This window comes from Cupressus sempervirens, chromosome 10 (assembly GCF_028749045.1).
Source record: "Cupressus sempervirens isolate cs-2001-9-10 chromosome 10, ASM2874904v1, whole genome shotgun sequence".
Taxonomy (NCBI): Eukaryota; Viridiplantae; Streptophyta; class Pinopsida; order Cupressales; family Cupressaceae; genus Cupressus; species Cupressus sempervirens.
The window spans coordinates 666,359,210-666,380,333 of record NC_143127.1 but is presented as its reverse complement, the minus strand read 5'-3'; the positions used below and the strand labels follow the sequence as shown (position 1 = coordinate 666,380,333).

General features: G+C 34.4%; 1 protein-coding gene across 1 annotated transcript in view; it reads left to right on the top strand.

Moving 5' to 3' along the window:
* Window positions 1-21,124, top strand: part of LOC149535593 (GDA1/CD39 nucleoside phosphatase family protein) — a 125,888-nt gene that overhangs the window by 57,127 nt on the left and 47,637 nt on the right. Inside the window, exon 5 of the mRNA XM_089807252.1 lies at window positions 20,134-20,188. Within this exon, the coding sequence (XP_089663378.1) occupies window positions 20,134-20,188 (55 nt within the window). The remainder of the gene's footprint in view (window positions 1-20,133; window positions 20,189-21,124) is intronic.

Below are 21,124 nucleotides of genomic sequence, written 5' to 3'. Positions count from 1 at the left end.
ATGCCTCCACGGATTTGTTTTTCACATTTCATGCATATGACACTATTATACTCTGTTCATTCAAAGGTATATTTCCATGCAAAGTCTCTAGCCCCTTTACGGCGTGTGCCTATGAATCTAGATGGACATGCTACGGGACCATTGGGAGATGTTGCAGCTGACCTAGATGTAGAGGAAGCCATATTTGCATGAAAATTAGAGAATAAAACAAAAAATGTATTAGCCTTTAAGTTTTGAAATTATTGAGAAAAACTTGATTGTTTTTGGAAAAATTGCAAAAAGATGGTGTTAGGTCTTTGTCATTACAATCTAAAACATATTAGAGAACATTACAAATGGTATTCCTAGAGTCTTAATTAAGTTAGATGCAAGATATGCAAGTATGGGAAGACAAAAATAAGTTTAACTCAAAAGAACAAAAAATTGAGAAACTTACTTGTGGATCCAGATTTGCTTGGAAAGAGCTTCGAATCCACTCCTAATCTGGAAATCGCTACAAATCAATGCCAAACACTTAGGTGCTGCTCCAAAACCCTTTTCCTCCACCCAAGATGCCGAACGCAACAAACAAAACAATGAAATGTCTTTTTTTTTGGTGCCGGCTAAGTCACAAGGTTTGCCGAATTTCAGCCATGAGGTTCGGAATTCGGCGAACTTTAAAACAGCATGAAAAAATTGTTAAAATCCGCCCAAAATTCGCTATGTATACAACATCAGCTTTGAAAAATTATTATTTAGGGTTTTCTGTATTTTCATTTTCTTTTCTGACACCACCAGGAGGTTTTATCTGTGTTCGCCGTTTATCGTCAGTCGTTATTTGCATTTTATTGTCTCAGAGGGGTGGGAGAAACTACCCATGGATGTGTAGGAGATAAATTTGTGAATGCGATTCCGTCCAACAAAGGATTTGCAAAATATTGTGGCTAGGATTTGTTGAGTGTCGTGGTTGTTGAAGAAAATGGAGGAATGCGGGTGGTCGGGTTTCGAACTATAAGCTTTTCGTTTTCGATGAAAATATTTTTAGTGTTGGGTATATTTGTTTTCAAAATTTCTAATGTTGTTTGTAGGTATTATATATTTATATTGTGTTTTATACTTTGATAATACTATTTTATATGTTAATATTACCTTTATTTTTATATATTGTAGTTTGAAAATAATGTGTTAATATTATTTTTATTATAGATAGTTGATATAATATATTAGTGAAATAAATATTGAAATAAGATTAGATACTGTTAATATATATATATATATATATATATATATATATATATAATTTACATAACTTTAATACTATTCTCTATATAATGTTTTTATTATATATATATGAATTGGTAAAAGAAAAATAAATTATTTATTTTTCTATGCTGCATTTTTATAAAAAATTAAATTCATATAAAGCGAATTTAATTATGATTTTTTTTCGAATTTTTTGTCCTTCCCGAACTTCATCCGAATTTTATGATTGTCGAATATGAACACAAACTTGAACCTTGTGACTTAGGGTGCAGGTATTTATTGGACTCTGACCACGAGAAGTCTGCAAGTTATTGCGAGAACTTGACGATATATTGCCAACTATTTGCCAACTTCTCGTGGCGATAAGTACAAAATCTCGGCCCTTTAAAATGGTGATAAAAATTCAAGTTTTCTTGCCGCCTAAAATTCAATTTGACTTATCAGCAATAAAATGACGAGAAGTTAAACTATGATCAGAACCATTGAAATCAATTAATAGTTCTATTTGCCCACAGTTATCATATCGAGTATCAAGGAAAATCGCAGAAACACTTGTTTCCACATTGGATTGTTATTTGATTAATATTTGTTGGTGATTCATTATTGCCTGTAAAATAAAATACAGATCAGTACTACTGCAGTGTAATATAAATATAGATTAGAATCAACACAGTCTGATATAAGATTACCCGTATTTTACATGGTATCAGAGCCAAGTTAGGAAGATCAAAGGTAAACTTGAGAAATCAGACTACTTACTTTGAGAAAGTATTGTCACACTTTCATTATTCAGAATGACAGATCCAATCAGATTTGAGGATCGCCTTGAGGGTGCCAACAACTTCATAGCGTGGAAATTGATAATCATGATGATATTAGATGAGATCAAAGTAGATTCATGTGTCAAAGATAAAAGGACATAACCTGAGGATGAGAAAGCAAAATTCCAATGGATTGAAAACAACAAGAAAGCTATGAAATTGATAGTGGATTTTGTGAGAGACCACATAGTACCTATATTGGCAAAGCAAACAATTGCATACCTCATTTTGAAATCTCTAGAGAACACCTTTGAGATAAATAATACAGGCAGAACCCTTGCACTCAAAACAAAGTTAAATCACATAACTATGGATAAAGGAGAATTTGTGAATGCCTTCTTCATGAGAATAATAGAACTAAGGGATCAACTATCAAACATTGGGTATGAGATAGAAAGCAAAGAATTATCCCTAATATCTCTAAGCGGACTACCCAGCTCATGGGAATCATTCAAATAGGGCATAAGTGCAAGGTCAAAACTCCAATAGTTAGACCGCCTAAGAGCTGATTGTTTATAAGAAGCTAGGCAGTTACCAAAAGGAAGTCCTTGATCTTTGCCTACCAACCATCATAAGAAAGGGAAGAAGAAGCTCGAAAGGAAGAAAATCTTTCATGTAAAGGGCAAACAAAGGAGAGATGTTTCACAAGTCCAATGTTTTAGATGTGATAAATATGGGCATTATGTTGTCGAATGCCTTGACAGACTTAAGAAACAAGCATCCTGTGCTAAAGCCAGAAAAACAAATACAGAAGAGGATCCTGAGAAGTTCCTATTCTATTTGTCACTATCACATCATGTTTCAAATAAAGTCAATACTTGGATGATTGATAGTGGGTCATCTAGACATATCACCAGATTTTGAGAACATCTAGATACCATGGTTGAAGAAATAGAGATAGAGGTAACCATCGGAGGTGACTCTGCATATCCTGTAAAAGGAATGGGGACCTATAACATCAAAATTAGATTTGGGCATCACTATTCAACTACAAGATGTACTATTTATACCAGAAATTAAAAGAAACCTAGTATCTATATCTGCCCTAGAAGATAATGGATAGAGTCACTTTCATGAATGGAGAAGTCTTGGCATGGCCAAAGAATGCTACTTTTAAGAAGGCTAAAACAATAGGTATAAGACATAGATACCTCTACAAACTCTGCACTGAGTCAAAACAAGCACTCATTCATGAAGTGTATGAGTCCAATGTAATCTGGCATAGAAGATTAGGGCATATACACTTTTGAGCCCTAGCATCTATGGAAAAATTAGCGACAAGACTTCTCAAACTAAACGCACTTCACAATGGGACATGTAAGGCGTGTTCTTTAGGGAAGAACACTAAAGGATCCTTCCAAAATAGTTTAAGCAAAACTAAAAATGTATTGGAACTCAGACTTATGTGGACCCATGTCAACTTCATTTATGGGAGGGTCTCTATAGTATGTAATTTTTGTGGATGATTTATCTAGAAAGATCTGGATCTACTTCTTGAAATCTAAAGAGTCAGAAGAGATTCTTAAGAAATTCAATGAATTTAAGGCCCTAACGGAGAACCCATTTGGAAAGAAAGTTATAACCCTAAGAACTGACAATGGGAAAGATTTCACTTCAAAAATCTTTAAAGAATTTTTTATTAATGCCGAGATTAAGAGGGAGTTCATTGTACCCTATAATCCTGAACAATTTGGGGTGGCTGAGAGGAAAAACAGAAACCATTGTGGAAGCTGCAAAGTCAATGATGTATGACCAAAATCTTGATACTTCATTTTGGGTAGAAGCTTCAAGAACAACTGTCTACATACAAAATAGATGTCCTCACTCATCTTGATAATAAAACACCAGAAGAGGCCTTTGTAGTTTATCGGGATAAAACTTGATATAAGCCATCTTACGATATTTGGGTGTTCTGTATACATACATGTACCTAAAGAGAAAAGGACAAAATTAAAAACTTCAGGGAGAAAAGGGATTTTTGTAGGTTACATTGAAACTTCTAAATGCTACAAGATATACCTACTTGAATAAGGCCAAGTAGAGCTGAGCAGAAATGTCACTTTCGAGGAAGTCATTGCCTTCAAAAGGTCAAAGAGCTCAGATGAGTTAGAAATCCAAGACTCACCTGAGAACATGGAGGAAGAACCTACTCCTGAGCCTCAAAGAGAGCAACCAAAATAAACCTCTAATGGAATCCAAACTGATCCTGAAATTTAGAGGGAGCAAAATCAAAATATTAACAAAAGGAAACAACCACTTTGGGCTAGAAATGTTGTTGAGTAAGTAGAAAACTTCGCTGCACCTAAAGACACGTTTAGAGAGAGTAAGAGGCCTACCTTATTATCAATTTATGTGGTTCTAATGAACAAGATTATAAACTTTGAACTTACTAGTGTAACAGGAGCCCTTAAACACCCATTATAGAAAGATGCCATGATAGAAGAGTATCAATTGATTCTGAAGAATGATTTATGGGATATAGTACCTAGACTTTAAGGGAAATCTCTTGTCTCCTCTAAGTGGTTATTCAAAATTAAACTTGTTGCAGACGACAATATAGAAAAACATAAAGCATGTTTTGTTTCAAGAGGTTTTTCACAAAAGGAAGGAATTGACTATGAGGAAACATTCGCACTTGTTGCCAGAGATACTTCCTTAGAGCAGTTATAGCCATTGCTGCAACTAAGGGCTAGAAGATACATTAGATGGATGTAAAAACTTCATTCTTGAATGGGACTATCGAAGAGGAAGTCTACCTAGAACAACTTGACGGTTTTTTGATTCATAGTGCAGCATCCCATGTATGTAAACTAAAGAAAGCCCTATGCCGACTCAAACAGGCTCCTAGGGCTTGCTATTAGATAATTGACAATTATCTTATGGGGCTAGGCTTCTCTAAGAATGATGTAGATCCAAATCTCTACTTTAAAATTATTAAGGGTGACATGTTAATATTAATCCTATATGTTGATGACCTTCACATTACAGGAGCAGATCACCTCATTGTTTAATGCGAGAAATATTTGGCTTTAGAATTAATGAAGGACTTGGGTATTTTACAGTACTTTGTAGGATTGGAAATTTGGGTAGAAACCTGATGGTATTCTTCTGAATTAAGGAAAACACACTGTTGATATTCTGAAAAGATTTGGAATGCTAAATTGTATGCTTATGTCCACACCTTTGAAACAAACTTGCATAAGTGAAAAGAGGCAACAATAGAATCTAGATTTGCAGATCCTACCCTCTACAGACAGATTATTGGATCTTTGATGTGCTTGGTTAACACATGACTTGACATTTGCTATGCAGTAAATGCATTAAGCAAGTTTATGTGTGAACGACAAGAGATACATCTTGTTGCTTCTAAACACAGATTGAGGTACCTACAGTTAGACTTACATGGATACTTAGACTCAGATTGTGCCAGAAGTGTTACTGATCGAAAAAGCACGTTTGGGTGTCATTTCAACTTAGGACCAGCCATGCTGTCTTGGATAAGTAGGAAGCAATCTTTCATCGCACAAAGTTCTATTGAAGCAAACCATATTGCAGCTGCCATGGGAGCTAGAGAAGTGATATGGCTTCGGTAGTTGATTGTGGGATTATTTGGGGAACCCCTGAAACCTACTACAATTCACTATGGCAATCAAAGTTGCATCAAGCTTTTAGTGAATCCTATTTTCCATGATCAATACAAGCATATAGAGATCCCTTATCGCTATGTGAGGGATATGGTTGAAAAGAAAGCAATCCAGTTGGAATATATTTGTACAAATGATCAAACAACAAACATTCTTACCAAGCCTCTCTCTAGAGTTAAATTGCAGCACTACAGAAAGAAACTTGGTATGGTTGAAATGTAATTCATTGAGACTAAATCTCAAAATTTGTTCTATTTGTATGAATATATATATATATATATATATAATGTTTAATGTGTAAATCCATATGTCATATGTGTGACTATGACTTTATGGGCCTCCTCTGTGTATTTTATTGAAAGGTGACTATCTTTCTGATAATGTACACGTGTATCCAACATTGTAAGTTGACGACTTTACAATGTTTACTATCATGACAAATATCATGCTGACTTGATATTCATGGGAATGTCTTGATAGTTAATATCTCTTGGACTAATTGAGCGATATCAAGATGACTTGATATCTGTTATAGGTCAATATGCTCCTAATGAGATAATCATGGTGGACGTTATGTGACGTAATTTCCCTAGACATACCATGACATGTTATTGTAGACACCATGAGACGTGGTATTAATGCATATATCATAACTAGGATATACAAATATCATGCTGACTTGATACTTTGTATACTCCTTGATATCACGTGCTAGGTGATATCTAAACTGGTTCGTACTTAGTCATCTTCCCGCTAAGAGGGAGTGTTAAGATGTGATAGTGTCGGTCAAAATTATTAGTCTTGCCATCAGCAAAATCATCTTTGCATTTAACCAAAACTGTCGATATCATGCTAAGTCTGGAATCTGATCAAGTCTCTTGAATGGAGTATTACTACTTGCTAATTGATCTAGCACTGATCGTTTTTAACACCTAACTAAGATCGGGGCTAATGAATATTTATTTGATAAATAATAAACACCTGATTAGGATCAGGGCTTTTTGATATAACAATTCATTGTGCCTCTTCACTCTGAATAGACATGTCCGCCCGTCCTGTGATCTTTAGAAGGCGTATATATATATATATATATATATATATATATATGATTGAAGGCAAGAGATCAGAACCATTGAAATCAATTAAAAGTTCTATCTCTTCTCACAGTCATCAGATTGGATTGTTATCCGATTAATATTTGATAGTGATTCATTATTACCTGCAAAGTAAAATACAAATCAGTATTAGTGCAGTGTAATCTAAAAATAGATCAGAATCAACACAGTCTGATATAAGATTACCAGTCTTTTACAGTTTTTTACAACCTTGTTAATTTCACACGAATAAGAACTCATGATCAACAAGTAGGAAAATCACAGCTGAGATTCGTTTCCAACAAGAGTCTCAAATTCTACCATACCTAACTCGTCACAGAGAAAAAACTCATTAATAACAGGTATAAGAAATGCGGGGATTCCATAAAGAATCCCTCTTAATAGAAACAACTTTGATCATCACAAGAAGACAGCAGATGACACCTCCCTCTGAAGCTAAAACCTCTCTCCCTCTAAATGCAAAGCAATATTCATCTCATTGCTTTGTCTTGTAACAAAGAAAAAATCAACCCATAATAGAGATGAATGCTAAAAGAATAATTGATTTTCAATAACAGTTCATCATCTATAGTACTGATCTCTAATCTCAGTATATAAATTAATGTACAGTGATAATTCATATCAACGAAATCTCCAAGTCCTATCTTTTATGAAGCCATCTGAAAACCTGGTTAGTAATCATAGTATCTTGCATAATATCAAGTCATAATGAAATAGAGCACTATCCTGCTGAACAAAACATATCAACTTTATAACCTGCATATATGATCAATACCAAAGGTGAATCCATCTTTTTTTTGCACCAGTGTGTCTGAGCATGGACTGAATGCCCTGTTGGTATCTTCTGCCATGCCAAATTCTATTGATAACACTAAAACTATTGCAATTGCAGCAGCATGAATCCCATCATTGTGCCCTTCCTCAACAGAAACAAAAGGAAGTCTGAAGATGAACGGGCAAGGGCCAAAAACAGCACTATATTATAACTGATGAAGACAATCTTTAATTCAAAACCCTAAAGTCTCTACAGACAGTAGAAAACAACAATCGTGCACAGCATGGCAAGACCTATGACAGATCAACGGACAGATGAACTGAATAGATGGACTGATCAAAGTAGAAAACCGATAGTGGAGGCAGACCAAAACAGGAGAGAATAAGCGACATGAATTACATAATCATATGGCTGAAGTGAATCCAAAATTCACCATAGAAAAACAACGAATCTGTTTTCGACAAATGACTATTGCATTTTGTGAGATGACATCTATTTGAGATGTTTCTATCTAATGTTCACGGGCCTCAACCACGTCTCAACATTTTGCATGTCTGTGTACAAGCAGTGCGTGGTAATAATATCAAAGAGAATTCCTGTCCTTTATACTTAGAATAATGTCCACACCCTATCTCAAAGTGATGTCCAAGGCATGATTCTTCGCTATGAATGAGAAATAGCCAGGCCTCATTTTCTCACAGCCGTGTGCCTTAGTTGCAGATATATCTATGGGTATTTGTTCCTCGTGTAAGGAGTTAGTCATTGTTCATTATTTGGAGTAGCTCATTTAAGTCGAGCTATAAATCTTCATTGTACTTGTGTATATAAATGATAGCTCCCATTATGCTGGCAAGAAGGGTGCATCTCTGAAAGAAGTTTCCAAACTAAAATATTTGACAAAAAAACCTCGTGCTTATACACTTCAATGGATGTCTATGTGCTGCTCCAATGCATCCCATCTTTTGGCTTTTCTTTGAGACATCTTGTCGACCACCTTGAGCACTGCCCATGTTTTTCATTGACTGCCGCCAGCATTTGTCATTATAATATTTGACAAATATCCTCTACCATCGTGCTTTGATGGGTGTCGCTTGTGCAGTTCATTTTGTACGCATTGTGCTATCATTTCATTAAATCCTTGATGATGACATTTCTTTGAGGCATTCTGCCAAATGATTCAATTGCATCGTATTAATTCCATATGTTGTGTGCCTGACTTTGCAAAAAGATACTATATGGTCATTTTTAATGTATGATTGACAGGTACTAAGAAAAAGTATTAACACAACAACCACCACTTCCGGAGTGTTCACAACACTTGTACTTGACAAGACTTCTGATATGTAAAAAGAAACAGTGGTCTATGAAGCTGTTCATTGCTAATGATTCCACATATTTCTTATGTCTGCTTAAAGAGCATCTCTGACTATATAATCTGACAAGACTCTTTCACCCTTCTGTGGTAATGGATATTCATAATCCATTCCAAAGATATGAATGATGTAGAGGGGGAGGATGATGCCGTAGATAATTGATTTTGGTTTCATGTCTTTCAGTTTGCATTTAGTTTTCTAAATCCTTCTCAATAAAACCGTTCTTTGCATATTGACTTGAGTTTTTCCAATCATAAATCTAACAAAAATCTCTGAGTGATATGATTCGATAGATGCTCATAATTGATGTAAAGTTCTTGAGTCATCATTGGAAGAGAAGATTGGAAAAGTCATGAATTTTATCTTTACATTTGCCACTTCATTTGTTTGACAGTTTTTAGAACAGCTAGACCAATGAATCAAGAAGATGAAATCATTTAAAATGGTTTTAAAATTAGTTGTAATAACTAATTCTTTCCTGAAGCAGAGTGCAACAGCTTTTCTCTTCAAACTTTGAAAGTAGGCCAATCCGCCCATATTTCGTTAAAATAACTCACTCGCTGACAAAGAATGCATTTCTATTTTAACAAACTTGGAAAAATTTCATTCATCACCATAAATGGATATCGAGGATCTGTCAGTGCTTAGAGAAACTTTACCAACTAATCTTAATGATTGAAAATGATAATTGGCTTCTTTGCTAGCTTAGCCAACTTCTGATAAGTTCCGATAAACTGATTATAATAACTAACTTTTTAAAGCATCGACTTTTAATTAAAGTTGGTTCACATTCTTCTTGCATGTTCCATGACTGAAGAAACTTAGACATATTTATCTCTTGGACTGGTTATAATAAATACCTATTGGCTTTCTGCAATGCTTACCAAACTACACATTATTGCCCGATAAGCTTAAATTTCTGAAGCTTTGTTTTGCTTTGAGTCCTTCCAAGGAGTTACCCTACTTAATGATGTTGCTGATTGCTATGCAGAGCCCAACCAAATTCATTCACCAACCTTGTAGGATCAGAGTTCTAATAGGGCATGATATCTTTCCCATAGTACAATTTTCCTTCGCCATCAATGGATTAGAAATGTTTGCCAACTTCTGAGTAACCGGTCACCTTGGTTCATCGGAGATTCTAGACAATTTAGCATGTTCCCGAAATAGCCAATGGAGAACTTTATTCTTCCTTGTTTTAAGAAATCAATTCCTCAATATTGTTGATGAATGTATTATAGTAATCAACTCTTTGTGCTAATTGTATATGATCTTTCACAACGTTGTTGAATTGTCAATAAATAATAATTGATTCTTCATAATAATGTTTCAACCTTTTCCAAAACTTTAAAGAGTTGGATAAATCGGAAATGATGCTATTTGCTAGTTGATTGAGTGTATCAATAATTTTGATGACTTGAATATTCACCTTGAATGAGTACATGTAAATGCAATCAACCTGCCACTGTCACTTTAGAATACAACTTGCTGGTGAATGGTTGCATTGTCGCCACCAATATGCATAAAGAGAGATGATTCCATGCTTTCATACTTTGTGACTATAATTATGTGAGCTCATGAGAGAAACACATTTAATAACTTGTGAACCACTTGTCCTTTTTCCGCATAATTTAGTCATGATGACTACAATGTGATTGCGAAAACAAATCTTTTTTGTACTGAGTGAGAAACACACACACACACAAAAGCATTTTGCATTATCCCAATTGATGTGTGAATTAAAAAATTTATGTGATCATTTAGCACACATAACCCAGATTTCTCTTTAAGTTCTTAATCATGATAACTAATCATTTCATTTAAAATTTCAAGAAGCTCAACATTTGAGAGTGATCAAAGATCTTTTAAACCAATAACTACCCCACACGAGGTTTTTTTGATGTGAGTTTTAGTCCACTACAACATGCAGAATCAAACACTCAATGTTTCGAAGTGAAACACCAAATACTCAACTTTCTCTTCATGTAAAGTCACTTCTTATGCTAAGCTTGCAAAGTAAGATGACAAGGTGACTTTAAGGTTCGTTGAATTGTGGATTCTCACTTAGTGAAATGATGTGATTTGCTTGATCATCAAGGGGACTTATGCTAGTTCATTCAAGACTTGTCAACTTGGCTCTAATGATTTGGCATTATAATGTGCAATGAAAGTATGCTTTTACTTTCAACTCTTGGACTCTAGCTTAACTTCCGCTACTACTTTTACCTCTAACAATGAATGCAAGGATATATTTATGGACGTGGACTCTACTAGGTGTAATCTCACCAACGACTCCACCCACCTAGTGCAAGCTTCTATGGTAATACTAAAGATTTTCAATCAATATTTCACCTCTAGTCCTATTAAGTGAATGCAAACTAAAGATTCCATATCAATTGAAGTGGATAACGATCATCTACTTACCATGCAAGGTAATTCTTACAATCTGAAAGAAGCTAGTGGCCTAGATTTGTTTGAGTCTAACAAGTGAACATCCACATTTCTTTCCATCCATCCACATAAACTAAATTACTCATAACAAAATCTACTCTAACAACTTGGAATGAAAATTTATTCTAAATGAGGGATGTAGATAGCCGTGCGATTATGCAAACTTGATCGCAACAATTCCCCAACAAGACACAAGTGAAAAGTAGAGCAATTTGGCATTATATTAGCAACAATTCTCAAACGATCCTCTTTTACAAATGAGATGGTTAGGGTTTATATAGGTGCCCCAATTACAATGAATGACCAAGATTGATTTAAAATGAATGGGCCAGATTAATCCATTATAGACCCTAATTAGGGCAACCAAAAGTACCCAATAGAAATGAAGCACCACAAAATAAGCCAATTATAAAATTCAATGGTCTAAGGACCAATAAGAAATGAGGTAGTCGCCTAGTCATCATACAACTCATCATCCAAGATCTATACTCCTTCCTCCTTCCCTTTAGCAAAATCAATGGACTTGGGTAAAGTTCACTAAGTTCCTCCATGTCAATACTTGGAATGCCCTCATGTTGTTACTCCATGATCTCTAACTTCTCCAAGCAAGCCTTATCTTAAATGCATAATGTTATCCTTAGGAATTCTTCAATGTTCTTGATTTTCTTTCTCTTGGACGGTTGGACATTACAGTGCTTGAACCTTTGACATTTTCGCCTTCATTGTTTAAAATTCTTCTTTGTCTTCTTCATCCTCGTATTTGATCCTTGGAGCAGTCCCTTGAACACATTAACATCTTCCTTGGCATATTAAATCCATTTCCTAGCGTGACTTCATCATCATCATGATCACTCCCTTGGCGAGAGTCTTGTCCTTGAATTCCTTCTTGATCTCAACCTCAAACTTTTCCTTATGTCCTTGCTTTATGAAGCGTTGATCTTGGGATGATTTCTTCAGCTTGATCATTGAATTTTCTTTCCTTTGTTCCAGTTTCAAAGTGCATCATCTTGAAGTGTTGTCCTTTGAACTTAATCGCTTTAGACTTGTCCTCTTTCATTGCTATCTCGAGCCTTGAGCTTGAACTTGTCTTCCACCTTCCTTTGTTCATTTCCTTGTGACTATCCCTCCTTTTGATCTGAACATGATTGTAACAAATGGATTATCATAACAAATTAAAGGTGATCTAGATTTTTTTTTCCTCAACTAAGTATTGAAACAAAATATCTTGAATTGCTTTTCATGAGACATTAACTGATTTTAACTACTAACGATTAACTGAGATAACAAAACCAAACTGAAATAATTTTGATAACGATCAACTGAAACAATTGTAACAATGATCAACTGAAATAAATGATCAACTGAATCAACTGCAACAACAATCAACTGAGATAACTGTAATAATGATCAACTGAAACAACTATGACAATGATCAACTGAAAAAATTGTAATAATGACCAACTGAAACAATTGTAACAATGATCAATTGAAATATTGATTTACAATCTTTCTTTGCATACAAGTAAAGTAAATGCATACCATGAAATAGAAAGAGGAATATACAAGAAGTAATTGGTGAGTCTTTAATTGGTTGTGCAAGCCTCAGCTTTTGGTAAGAGGAGAAGCATTGACTTAGGCTTAACCTCCCAACCTCGGACCATATTCATCCCCACACAATCTATTGAATAGAAAAGCCCTCCCTACCTTGGGATCAGACTTGGGATACTTTTAGTCCAGCCACTTGAGCATTCCGGTGTTTAGAATGTCCGCATAGTTATGGACGAACATGTTTGAATAACTATCACTACTGACATCAAGTGAATCATAGATGACAAACATGCCTTTAACGACTTTGGCTAAGGTTTTCTGATGGGTTCAATGACTTGATCACCACCACTCAACTTGACAATAGGGGAACAATAAGTATGAACATGCACGAGCTATTAAATGATTTTCCTTTAAAAATAAATTTTAATTGTTATGTCATGTCTGATTCTTATTTCCATGTTATTGCAAATTTCTATCTCACCTCTTCACCTCTTCCTTGGCTATACAACCGGGTGAGTCCCAGGTGTTTGAATCTCAGAGCAACCAGCTCTTTCTGTTGATCCTCAACTGATATAAGAATATTATATGTTTCTAGCTTATATATTTCTGTGATCTAAGAATGTAACTTTAAGACTTGCAAAATAAATACCATTTGATTCTGACACTCAATGACATAATAAAGATATGATATCATGTCATGGATACTTGGTTTTGACTCTTCATAAGCAATTCCGTCTTAAAGAGGAACTAATCGATGATATTTAAACAAAGATGATTTACAACATATTCTGGAACTGTATCTTACTGCCGTAATTTCAAAATGTAGTAGTATCTGAAAATATAACATATTACAATCATTGGGATATAGGGGCAACCACATAACTTGGTAAAATTTGGAAATATAATTGAGTCTTGGCTGGATGCTATCAATCAGCCCCCTTCACGGAAGAACTCTGGTTGTAGACTTAGTGCGGTTACTAATCATGTGCTTCAGCAAGGAAAATATATAATGAAATGGTAAATCGTGGCAAGGAAATATGCAGAGGGATATTGGGTGTAATAATGCAGAGATATGTCGTGAGTAATAATGCCCATGGTCCCTCACGGCTTCATAATATAAAGAAGTATTCGAAAAACCTTTTGGCTTCCAAGAAGCCGTAACTTAAAAAGAAAAGGACTTGGCTTCTTGAACACCAATATGCCAAATGCGCATTTTGGTTTTTAGCAAGAATTTGAATAAATAAGGAAAAAGATTTGAAGGTTATAAATCAAGGATAATTATAATATATTTATCTACTTGCACGTAGATATACTAATGAGGTGGCATCATATTATTTATTTTATAAAAATAATATTATGGTGGCACCTTTATTGCTATATCTATGTGCACGTTATAATGATGTGGTGGAAATGTCAGTCAAAAACCATTTGAGATACGCATTATTTTTAATTAAGATAATTAATGTTTTAAATGTTTATTTAATAGCTCATGCGGATCCATTGATTGTACCTTGATGTTCAAGTTGCTAGGTCCTTACCAAGACAATAAAAGTTCATATTTGTCAACCCGATAAATGGACTAAACTAGTATTCCATTTCGTTGATCCCGTTTAGCAATTCTTCTCCCCTCCATCTTCTCCTGCAATCACCTGTGCAACATTTCCACGATAATAACAAGTTCCGTGATAAATCCATAATAACATTTAATGTAGATAAGGAATTTAATTATTAACCATATTTCCGAAATCAAGCAACTGCTTATCATCAAATGACAAACAATGGATAACGACCATCATCATCAAACAGTTAACATAATGAATACAATGGATATATTTAATGACTCTCTTCACATGATTATGAAAGAAAATCAATTCAATCCAACGGCTATAAATAAATTTAAATTAGGTCAAAATTTGGGATGTGACAATGATTCCTAGTGCAAAGCTTGAAGTTAGGTATGGTCTTTAAAGGACTCAAACAAAATAACAAATTTCAGATTCACAATCCTTGAATTAGCCCATGAATTCTATACCAACTTAGTGATTCTATCCCTTGTAAGGCGTTAATGAGAACAAGGATTTGGATAAGAATCCTGTGACAAAGTTTGATCAACACTTAGCCTCAAAAAAAGACAAAATTAATCTTGCCTTCGAATCTGATTTTATGAGGACAAATTGCACAAGTCTGAAGGCTGGCTATGGATTTAGTCCTAACAACTAGTTAATTTGTTTAACTTTCCATACATCACATCCATGAATCTAGATGTGAACTTATAAATTAAACTCATGACTTCATTTAGCACCAAGATCACATTTTATCACCAATGCCATGTCTGAAGACATACCAGTAACTGCACTTATTGGGTGAATTTAAGCTGCAAATTTAGTGATTTAGATGCCAAAGAACCCTGTAAATAGTCAGCAATATCAAACTTATGAATTGATGAAGTCTGAAGACTATGGGGAATTTATTAAAAATCACCCCTGCTGCAAGCTGTCTGCAGACCTAGGTCTGCAACTTATATTTTCAGACCTTAAAATGACTCAAATGATGCTTAAACAATCCCCAAAAAGTCTGCAATACAGTCATAATCAGACTGTAAAAAATCTAAAAAATTAACCCATATTTTAAACAAGAAAAAAATGATTTTCAAAGGTAGTTTTCTGAATGTTTCTCACAACTCGCTTTCCTTGTCCTCCCAATGACTGAAATTAATTGCAAATGGTTGTTATTAGACTAAGGTAGACTCAGCAAACTAGCATGGGCGCTTAAAATCCTTTTATTATTTTCTATGATTTAAAAGAAAAAACACTCCCCTGTTCATGAAGTTTTCAGATCTGGGTTTGTATACCCTCTAATGGTCTCCAAGTTGATGTCTAAGGATGGGGGATTGATTTAGAATGAGTGCTTTGCAATCTGGGCTCTGGAAAAAATTTCACGACTTTCTAGAAATAATCATCACTCTCAGAAGTCTGCAAATTTGGCTGTAAAATCCTTGTCTTTGGCCCTCCAATGGCCTTCAATGTCTCAGAAGGTATTTTCCTTAAGTCTACATTCACAGATGGACCAGTTTACAAGCTAGGATGGATATCTCAAGTTTTGTGCAAAATTGCTTTTATGGAGGTCATCCTTAGATTCCAGTCACTCTCTTGGCTTACCTCAGACTTACAACAATGTCAGGCCCTCTTTCAATGGAGCCACCTTCCTTCTTCACCTAGACTCCAATCACCAATGTTGGATCATGCCTCACGTTGGTCACTTGCTCTAGACTTTTCAGCCAGTTAGCCTTTTTCTTTTAAAATACTTATGATTTCTTCTCTTCATTGAGGGCCTTTTAAAGGGGTTTGGAATGTTGCTTTATCATCCACAAGAAATGTGTGATAAAAGTTTAATACCCTTCTAGAAACCTCGCTTTATTTTATTAATTTCTGATTATTGGCTTTATTTTAATATTTAACAATAAAAATGGCCGTAATACAAAAAATTAACCTAGGTATGAACTCCCCAAAATTTGACTAAGTCAACTTTTCCCTCTTCAAATACATCATCCATGGATCCATAGGGCACATCCGCACTCTAGTTCTAGTCATGCAAAGTGGGAAATATCGATCAAGGCTTGGATAGGATTCATCTTGTACTTGGAAAAAAATTGATCTCACTTTGCCATCACAAGGGGGAGAATCGACCCTAATATGGACATCGTTGGTACTTGAATTTTATTTTCTATTTAGCTCGAGAGGAAAATTCAACCCTAGTTAGGATAATTCTTACAGTTCACAAATTTGATCTCACTTTGCCATCACAAGGGGGAAAATCCACCCTAGTATGCACATCCTTAGATTTTTTCTGCAATTTAGCTTCAAAAGGGAAATTCAACCCTAGTCAGGATAATTTTTACACTAAATTTTTTTTTCGCATTCCATACTCTCCTTGAGGGAAAAAAACATCTTTGTTCAGACATTTTTAACACTTAGAAAATTTCGCACCACTTCTTTTTCTCCCCAAGGGAAAAACGACCTTATTCTAGACAAATTTGAAAGTTATAAAATTTCCCACATTCTAAACTCCTCTTTAGAGAAAAAAAACACCCGTCTGGAAATTTCAAACACTTGGAAAGTTTTCCTCATTCCAAACACCTCTTGAGGGAAAAAACACCCATGTTATGATAAATTTGACCCATCAAAATTTTGGAATCCATTCTTTCTTTGTATGGGAAAATGACCCTAGTTTGGACAATTTCCAGACTTATAAAAGATTTCATGTTTTTCTCTTGGTCTTGGGGGAAAAACGACCCGTGCTTGGACAATTTCCAAGCTTAATTTTGTTTTAAGTTCCAAACTTCCTCCAAGGGAAAAACTATTACGATATTAGATAGTTTCTATTTTCTCTCGCTTCAGTCATTTTCTAATGGTCACTCTTTTTGTAATGTTTCTATAAACTCCTTTTGTTTGTTATGGAAACTTTTTTTTAACTCTACAAGAATGTTTCTATTTCCTCTCTCTTGTTCGTTATAGAAACATTCTCTTGTATCTTGTATATATAGATCATTCATGATCTTTGTTTAATAACACATTCATTATTTGACTATAATAAAAACGACCCTAATTTGGACAATTTCTAGTCTCAAAAAAAATCAAGCTCGCACTTGGGGGAGAATCACCCCTTGTCTAAATTTTTTAGACACTTACAATTTTAAAAGCAAACATCATCCGAAGTGGTGGAAATTCATGGTATTCTTGGATTTGACCTCCAAGACTAAGAATTTTATTGAAAATATCAAAATATAAAGGGGAAATTCATGTTGAATTCGGATCTTGATCAAAATTTGAAGGGAAATTCATGTATGGTTTGGATTTTGATCAAAATATGAAGGGAAATTCATGTATAGTCCAGATTTTGATCAAACTATAAAGGTAAAATCATGTATGGTCCAGATTTTGATCAAAATATGATGGGAAATTCATGTATAGTCCGTATTTTGATTAAAATATGAAGGGAAATTCGTGTTTACCTCAGATTTTGATCAAAATACGAAGTGAAATTCATGTATAGTCTGGATTTTGATTAAAATATGAAGGGAAATTCATGTATAGTCTGATTTTTGATCAAAATATGAAGGAAAATTCATGTATAGTCCAGACTTTGATCAAAATATGAAGAGAGTCATGTATAGTCCGGATTTTGTGTATTTTTATGGAGAAAAATAGTTTGTCCTTAGCATTTTGGCAATATGAAGTGTGGAAAATCGATTTAATAAGGATTTTTATTCCCTAATGCATGGAATATGCCTTTATATTGAATTTTGGACTAATTGACTAGCTAAAATCTAAATACATGTAGAGTTTTACGTTCTACCCATTATAACATGACATGGAAAAACTTCACCTTTAACGTTCCCACCTTGAAATCAGAACTTGGTCATTTGGTTTTTAAACACCCCTCGGTCTTTTAAAGCTCTAAATTGCACAATGCAATGCCTAAATTTGCCGAACCTAACAACTACGAGCAAAAAGAGGGGGTCCCTATTTGCAATGGGGTGATGGCTTGAAAAGGTCACAACTGGTTCTAAATGCCAATATTTAAAAATTTTCCAAGTTCAAAAACAAGGCTAACAAGGTCTGAAATCTGCAACAGAAAGGAAGAGATCTGAAACACCATCAACATTAGTGCCACAAATCCAAAGTTCTTTCCCTTTTTCAAGGCGTCCCTTAGAAATAAGGCTTCAAGAACTTTAAAGTGAGCTATTACACTTAGTGTCCCTTTTAATATTACTAACATAAGATAACTTAGGTGAATTTAAAAAACATTTAACTGAATAATATATCCAAGGCCAAGTTGCAAAGCCCGCACGAGCAGCAAAGTTGGCTTGGGCCGAAGTTTGCTCCCCATTGGTCTTGGGTTTGACTCTTTTCCTGGTTTAAAGAGGTGAATCTGAGATGGCTTGTAGACGGAGCACCTCACCCTTAGGGAGATTAGTTTCACCCTAATTCGTACAGGTACTTAAGATACAAGCTGTTCAATGTTGGGCTTGGTTGCAGGGATACCTTCTACGTAAATTTTATATATATATATATATATATATAGATTGCAGACAAGGGATGGCAATCTGAGGCAGCTGGTTGACTTTAAAAAATGGCCTGCACCTCCAAGAAGTCTGGATAGCACTCTAAAAGTCAGAATTTAATTCCAAAAGCATCAAAGGGCTCCATCTAACCAACTGAACTCAAACTTAAGAACAATTGCTCTGTAAGACTGATTAAATGCTCAATAATGCCCCTAGAATATTGCATTCAAAGGCTTGTAGGAACTTGATAACTTCAAAAAACGTTTTGCTTTCACCAAAATTTTGTCTTAAACTCTTCAATGGTATAACTTTAATGAAGCTTCTCAATTGTTTGTATTTAATTCTACCATCATTCTAAATGTGGATTAATATTTTCTATTTTGTTATTATTTTAGACTTTCATTGTATGGTGGATGCTCTATAAAACTCATTTGCCAACTTTTTTTGAGTGTAGTTGGTGTAGGCATGATTGTTGGGCAATGGTGATGAACAATAAACTCATTATCCTTTTCCAGAAAATGATGCCACAATAACAAATCCAATATTTCACAATTGACTGTGATGTTTGGTGTAAATAAACGTCATGACTAATTCCACGAAATTCATCAATGCAATTCAATTGGAAAGCCAGTCAAGTCTGTTTTTTTCTTTCTCGTAGTCTAGTTGTTTCCATAACTTTATAGGGTGCTTTTTGAGAGTTAACAGCATTGACTGGTTTTATGACTATTCTTTGTAAGAATTTGGGAATTTGATTGAACTTTGATCTTTTTTATTGTATGTTAACTTTCTTCATTTCTTTAGCATTGCTATATTTTCAAGTTCATGCAAGCTCTGGAAAAGAAAAAATGGTTGTTTACTTGTAGTGTTGTACCACTGTTGTCATCTAATGCAGATGGCATCTTCTGTCACGACAACTCTGCTATATGGTTATTCATTTTGTAAGACTTTGTTTGGTGATAGCTATGTTCTATGATATTTTTGTCAGTTTTGATGAATTATATTTTTCCATTATTACTGACCTACTATAGGAGAATAGTATTGTTCAATGTGATATTTTTATATTAAAGCTATACATGACATTATGCTTTTGCTTCATACAGGAAGCAGCATGGGAAGGCCTGCTCCAAATGCTTGTTTCAGGGGCATTCAATTCGTGTAAGTCAGATTACTTTTCTAAGAGCAATTGGATGTCATTTTATCAAAAACGTCTCAGTGGATGGTGTTTTGCTAAGTCACAAAATACGTCAAATTTCATCCATGAAATTCAAATTTAAGCGAATTATTACCCTTTCTGAACTTCATCTGAATATTATGATATTTAATATAATATTATTTTATTTTAAAATAACACAGAGTTATCTAGTCAAATTATTTAGCAATGTTAAACTATTTTGACAATTTTGTGGATATATTACTTATACTTAAAAATAAATAAATTTATATAAGGTAAAATAAGGTCAGATTTTTTATTTTGAACTTTTACCCTTGCCAAATTTCATCTGAATTTTATCATCAATGAACTCAAATTCAAATTTGAACCTTGTGACTTAGGTGTTTTAAATGGTCATTTGTTTATGATGCTATCTTCTGACTCGTTACCTGTTATAGCTATGCATATTCTGCTTATTGCTTGTATCATCTCTATGATGTAGCAATGTTTCGCCCATTTGGAGTTTTCTGTTCAATTAATAAGGAAAAGGTAAATTTTTACTGTTTATAATATATAACCATATTTTGTTTTCTAGGGATGCTATCAACATCAACTTGCATATAAGTTGCAATGACCTACACAATGCATACAGAACTCAAACAAGAAGTATTTTTCACATTATCTTTCTGAAATCACTTACTTTCAAATGGAGACAAGTAGTCAAATACAACTCATGGAATGACCAGCATTCACATCTGAACTTCATTTCTACTCCTGATCACCGTGCCGATCCTGGAGATTATTTCCAGTCCTGCTATTGTTCTGCACTACATTCTGCTCTTGAGGGCTTTCATCCCAGGATGACTGTGTTTATACCAGAAGGGTTTCATCCTCAAGCACCAAGCTATTGTAGCAGCATTACCTTCTTGAAACTGAAATTG